This window comes from Notolepis coatsorum, assembly GCF_963971535.1.
Source record: "Notolepis coatsorum genome assembly, chromosome: 2".
Taxonomy (NCBI): domain Eukaryota; kingdom Metazoa; phylum Chordata; class Actinopteri; order Aulopiformes; family Paralepididae; genus Notolepis; species Notolepis coatsorum.
The window spans coordinates 219,145,065-219,151,039 of NC_140166.1; the positions used below are offsets into that span (position 1 = coordinate 219,145,065).

Genomic DNA, 5,975 nt, shown 5'->3' on the forward strand with positions numbered 1-5,975 from the left:
GTCGATTCTGCCAATTACGTCACACACCGCTTGCACCCGCCTCTGCTGTTACCACCAATCGGCAAGTGCGTATACATTTTTTACTTCGGCTTTTGTCCGCCATTGATTTTGACGAGAGCTTTTCTACAACAACAACAATGGCGGCGCGGCTGACGTTTAGCTTTTAGCTCCGCAGGATGACTTAAATGAGGCATAATGATTTTACTGCAACTAATGTTATAATAAAACAAAGCCTTTCTATACATGTGTCTGATTGAAAACGTTATTAACAGATTGCAGAATGGGTAAAACTCAGGGCTCTGTGAGCAACGGAAGGAACTGAGCTAGTATGAACGAGTGCTTGCATTCTTTCATTTATTTGCATCCATCTAAAAATGTTTGCACCTTATGGTGTTCTTGTTCTGTTCTTGACTTATTGTTATGTTTTCTTCTTGACTTGTTTAAAGAAGATCTGTACGGCCCATGGGGACATTAACGTGTGTTGTCGGGCCCTATAAATAAATTTGATTTGATTTTGATTTGATTTACGTTCGGGTAAATAATATGCTGATGTTATTGAATGTGTAACACTAACTATATAACGTTAATGCCACAAAACGAATGCCTTGTTAATCATAAGTAGTAACTTTGATGCAGTAGCTTGTGTGTGTGTGTGTGTGGGGGGGACTGGGGACGGCATTGTGCAGGTCGCGAGTGAACTTTCTTTTGTCTTGACGCTACACAAATTGATGGATATTTATCGGCTACTGCCATCGGCACATTCGAGCTTATCGGCCGATAGGCCGATTGCAGTCAACAAGGCACTTATCGGCCGATACCGATACCCGACCGATACATCGGTGCACCCCTAAGTAGTAGTACTAGTAGTATTAGTAGTAGCAGTAGTAGTATTAGTAGTAGCAGTCAGTGTTTCCCACAGGATTTTGACTGTGGTGGGTGAACCTCGGACCCTCTAGGGGGGTCAATCAATCTTGTTCAGTTGCTATCGCTATCAGCTCTAGCTTTAATCTTTCAAAATGTTCAGTTGCTATCGCATGCACTTATCTGTGTTTCACTACACGTATATGTGCATGCTTACCAACTGTCCGCCTGTTTTACTGCAACACTACTATCACCGACATCTAAGAAGGGAGATCCCCCCTTGAACGGTCCTTCTAAGGTTTCTCTCCTCCACACTGCCTGTGGTGCATTTTTTCCTATTGCTAGGTTTTAGTGAGTTTTTCGTTACCTTCGCGTGGGGTATGTCTGGGAGTGTTGCATTTATTTTACATTTATTTTAGTTTAGCTTTGATGGAGCGCCAAGCGGATGCAGATAGGCTACATCATTTATGATAAATGTTTTATTAAAATGTTTATGACGAGTCATATACTATAATAGTATAATACTATAATATTAGTGTAGCCTAATCTTTATCTGCAACTGTGAAGAGAAAACACATTGGTTTAAACAGAATGAATAGACACATACAAAAAAAGTATATGACAGTATATTACAGTGTAGTAGTGACAGTATATTACAGTGTAGTAGTGACAGTATATTACAGTGTAGTAGTGACAGTATATTACAGTGTAGTAGTGACAGTATATTACAGTGTAGTAGTGACAGTATATTACAGTGTAGCAGTGACAGTATATTACAGTGTAGTAGTGACAGTATATTACAGTGTAGTAGTGACAGTATATTACAGTGTAGTAGTGACAGTATATTACAGTGTAGTAGTGACAGTATATTACAGTGTAGTAGTGACAGTATATTACAGTGTAGCAGTGACAGTATATTACAGTGTAGTAGTGACAGTATATTACAGTGTAGTAGTGACAGTATATTACAGTGTAGCAGTGACAGTATATTACAGTGTAGTAGTGACAGTATATTACAGTGTAGCAGTGACAGTATATTACAGTGTAGTAGTGACAGTATATTACAGTGTAGTAGTGACAGTATATTACAGTGTAGTAGTGACAGTATATTACAGTGTAGTAGTGACAGTATATTACAGTGTAGTAGTGACAGTATATTACAGTGTAGTAGTGACAGTATATTACAGTGTAGTAGTGACAGTATATTACAGTGTAGTAGTGACAGTATATTACAGTGTAGTAGTGACAGTATATTACAGTGTAGTAGTGACAGTATATTACAGTGTAGTAGTGACAGTATATTACAGTGTAGTAGTGACAGTATATTACAGTGTAGTAGTGATTAGGGGTGTAACGATGCGACCTCACAACGATTAATTTCGATTACGATTATTCAGGCAACAATTCAATGCATCATGAAATCTCTTCATTTGACCACAATTAGATTAGATTCGATACATTTTCTATTAATTTTCTATCAGTTAATTCCTCAAAAAATGTTGAATACATAAATGTGGCTGGGGGAACTGATTCACTCAGCATGAATGGACTATAGGTCAATAAAAACAATACACACAAAAATATATATAATCGATTCTAACATTTTCAAATCGATGTGGTTGAATCGTCACATTAGAATCGATGCATTTCGATATATTACAGTGTAGTAATGACAGTATATTACCTTGTGTAGTAGTGACAGGACCATCTCTATATCAGTTTGACTCTGTTGATCAGCCAGACAGCCCTGAATCTGTTTCAGAGACAATAATAGCTCCTCCAACTCTGTAAGAGACAGACAGATAGAGGGATAGACAGACAGAGGCAGACAGACAGATAGAGGGGCAGACAGACATATAGAGGGGTAGACAGACAGACAGATAGACAGACAGATAGAGGGGTAGACAGACAGACAGATAGACAGACATATTGTTTATTTATTGTTATTTGCACTTACAAACATACATTCTGGAATAAAATAAGTAAAAGAAGAACAGTTCAAATGTGCAGGAAAGGTCAAAAAGCCCAAGGGCTTATAAGCGACCTCCCCTCTTAACACTTTGCATGCCACGCCCAAGATTATTCGGGTTATCACCCCCCGGGTTGAATGCCCATCAAGAGAATATTCGTTTGTTCTCTCTCTCTCTTTTATTTTTTAGTGATCTGAAATCATATTTCATCAACCGAGTCCTCCGTTGGAAATTCAGCTACCTCAGGCGCTCAGATGTGAAAAAAGCGCCCCCTATCGTCTCCCAGATGGTAATTCACCCTTTTGGATTGAACTCAATGAAAATGAATGAGAAAAAAAAAACCGGAATCCACGTTTTACTTCTCACTCATGCAACCGCCGTCGACCAGTTTCACTCTGGAGTTTCAGAGCAGCGGGATTATGTGTTTTTACACTATACTCGATTACTCGGTGGATCAATAAAATTAGCGATTTTTTCGAATGGCGATCAGGAATTGGAATAATCCATTTGGATACCATCTGATCTCAGGTAAGGAATCTATGTTACCAGTCTAAGGATAATCAGATCTGTTTTCACGGATATATAAGCTTTTATGTGATTATGTGATATGGCTGTTTGACTGTCCGCGCCGTCAGGAAATAGGAGAAGCGATTTTCGGCTCGCGCCCAGAGCGTGCATGCCTACACATATCGATAATCTAGCGTTTATTTGAAAACGATTCATAAATAGGCCGAAAAATGACAACGTTCTAGAATATTCCAGTAAAAGGCGATTATCATAGAATGTCTTATATTTTCCGTGAAAACTAGTGCTTTTCAAAATGCTATCAAACGGAAATGAACCGATAAAAAAACAATCTGCTTCGACAATGTTGACTGGAAATGGGTCATTGATAATGCGACGGGCAGATTAGACACATAGCCATAATTTAAAACATAGATTAGGCGATATTAACGCTAACATTGAAGTGGTGCTAGGCATTCAAGGGACTAATAAGGAATTAACCTTGGGCAGTTAAAGTGTTAACACATTCGTGGCCAACCACGTATTTCATGCATTCATGGTGGACCATGATACCGATAAAATGCATTTAGATTTTTAGCTCTAGCTTGTGTATAGCCGAAACGCCATTCGATTTAACGTTATTAGCTTAGCGCCATATATCTCGCCTTCCAGGAAATATACCAAACCAATCCCATATAACGCTTATATTCACAAGGCTATAAAATGGGAACGTATTGATGAAACAATTATTTATTTAAGGCATATTGAAGGGACGGTTTATAGTGTCAATTGACAATGACAATGGACAGATAGCAATAATATAAAGTATAGATTTAGCTCTACAAACAGCCTCACGCACAATGAAAGGTTGTTATGATAAGAGTTATGATAAGAGTGAGATTAGACGGATCCCAGTGGCCGCGAATGTGTTAAACCTATATAAGATAACTACATAGAACCAACCCCCCCCTACACTATACACAAACACACATGCGCATATACCTCTGTCATACACGCAGATACAATACAGCATTATACAACAATTATAACGTTGAAAAAAAAGAGTACTCACAAATCACAAGGATACTAAAGACTAGACTACAGGATCTGTAGTTCTTTTTTTAGCTCGCTTTTAAATGTATTTAAAGTGGAACATGTTTCTGTTAGATTTTGTATATCATTCCACATCGTTGCACCTTGATAGACAAATTTGGCAACAGAGGTCCTACAGAAAGGAATGCGTAAGTCATTATTTCTTCTTGTGAGATGTGCATGATGAGAATTAAACTCAAAATAACTTTGAAAGAAGTTAGGTAAAGGGGCGGCTACGTGGTGCAGTGGGCAAGGCGCTCACCTCGAATGCTGGAGACGCTGGGTTCGATCCCAGCGCTCCACATTGCTTTCAGTTTGTCCGTACTAATACACATTGGCAGTATTAGGGGGTGGGAAACTGATGGGTGGGGCGTTGTGGACAGCGACTCCTACAGGTCGGTTGGTGCGCCTGCGCAGTAGAATCAGGAAGCGACGGGGGCGGCGCCCCTCCAAAGCGCAGACCCCTGACGCTGAAAGATCGCGCCGCGCAGGTGAAAAGATGCGACGGCTGCTACCTCGAGTATCGGAGGAGACTCGTGCTACAGTATGTATGACTTAGTCCACATTGCAGCCGGCTTGTGGGAGGCAAGAAACAGCGTTCGAGACAGGGGAGGGTTGAATTGGATGATACGAAATTGGGATGGGAGAAAAATAGAAAAATGGGAGAAAAAGTGGATACAAAAAAATAAATAAGTTAGGTAAAGAGGGGTAGACGTATAGAGGGGTAGATATACAGACAGGTAGACAGACAGAGGTACAGACAGAAGTAGGGCCGCACGATTCTTGCTAAAATGTGAATCACGATTTTTCTCCCTAAGAATTAGGATCACGATTCTCTCACACGATTCTTATTTTTTCAATAAAAGAATGTATTGCACTCTTTCTTAAACAGACGACATAACATAACATATGAAAGTGCTTGACTGAAACAAAAGTATCTTGTAACGTACAAAATAACTCAAGTCAGAATCGTCATCATTTAGAAAAGTTAAAGGTCCCATGCATTATAAATGTCATTTTTCAGTCTCTAGCATTGTATTATAGTAATAGGAGTTCGTATCAATGTGTTTTAGGGTCTAAATACCATATTGGCGGATTGCTCCGATTCAGCCCAGCCCCTCTCGACCTCTAGTAAATCGGGTCATTTTGATTTGAAGTCCTGAGTCACGTCATTAGGCGCACAGTGATGCGATTGGCTCTGTGGTTGGAGCTAATGCCCGCCCCCATTCTACCTAGACTAGACAGCGAGTGGGGCTGCGGGGCCGAGAGGAAGAGAGAGCCGAGAGGGAGCCGAGAGAAAGGAAGAGAGAGGGAGGGAGGGAGAGAGAGGGGGCACTTGGGGGGGGGGGTACCTGCCGGCCGCGCGCCACACGGGAGATTGAAAGAAAGAAAAGAAAAAAGTTGCCCCGTCTCATCAGCGAGAGCCGAGTGGGAGAGAAAGGAAGAGAGAAGGAGGGAGGGAGAGAGAGGGGGCACTTGGGGGGGGGGGGACCTGCCGCACGGAGATCCGCGCGACACACACCTCCGAACGGGAGAGTGATAGAAAGA

General features: G+C 40.9%; 1 protein-coding gene across 1 annotated transcript in view; it reads right to left on the bottom strand.

Moving 5' to 3' along the window:
- pals1a (protein associated with LIN7 1, MAGUK p55 family member a) overlaps positions 1 to 5,975 on the bottom strand; it is a gene marked incomplete at its 3' end in the record, with an annotated part of 82,061 nt that overhangs the window by 30,126 nt on the left and 45,960 nt on the right. The window contains 1 exon segment of the mRNA XM_084308537.1: positions 2,546 to 2,646. Coding sequence (XP_084164663.1) covers positions 2,546 to 2,646 — 101 coding nt within the window.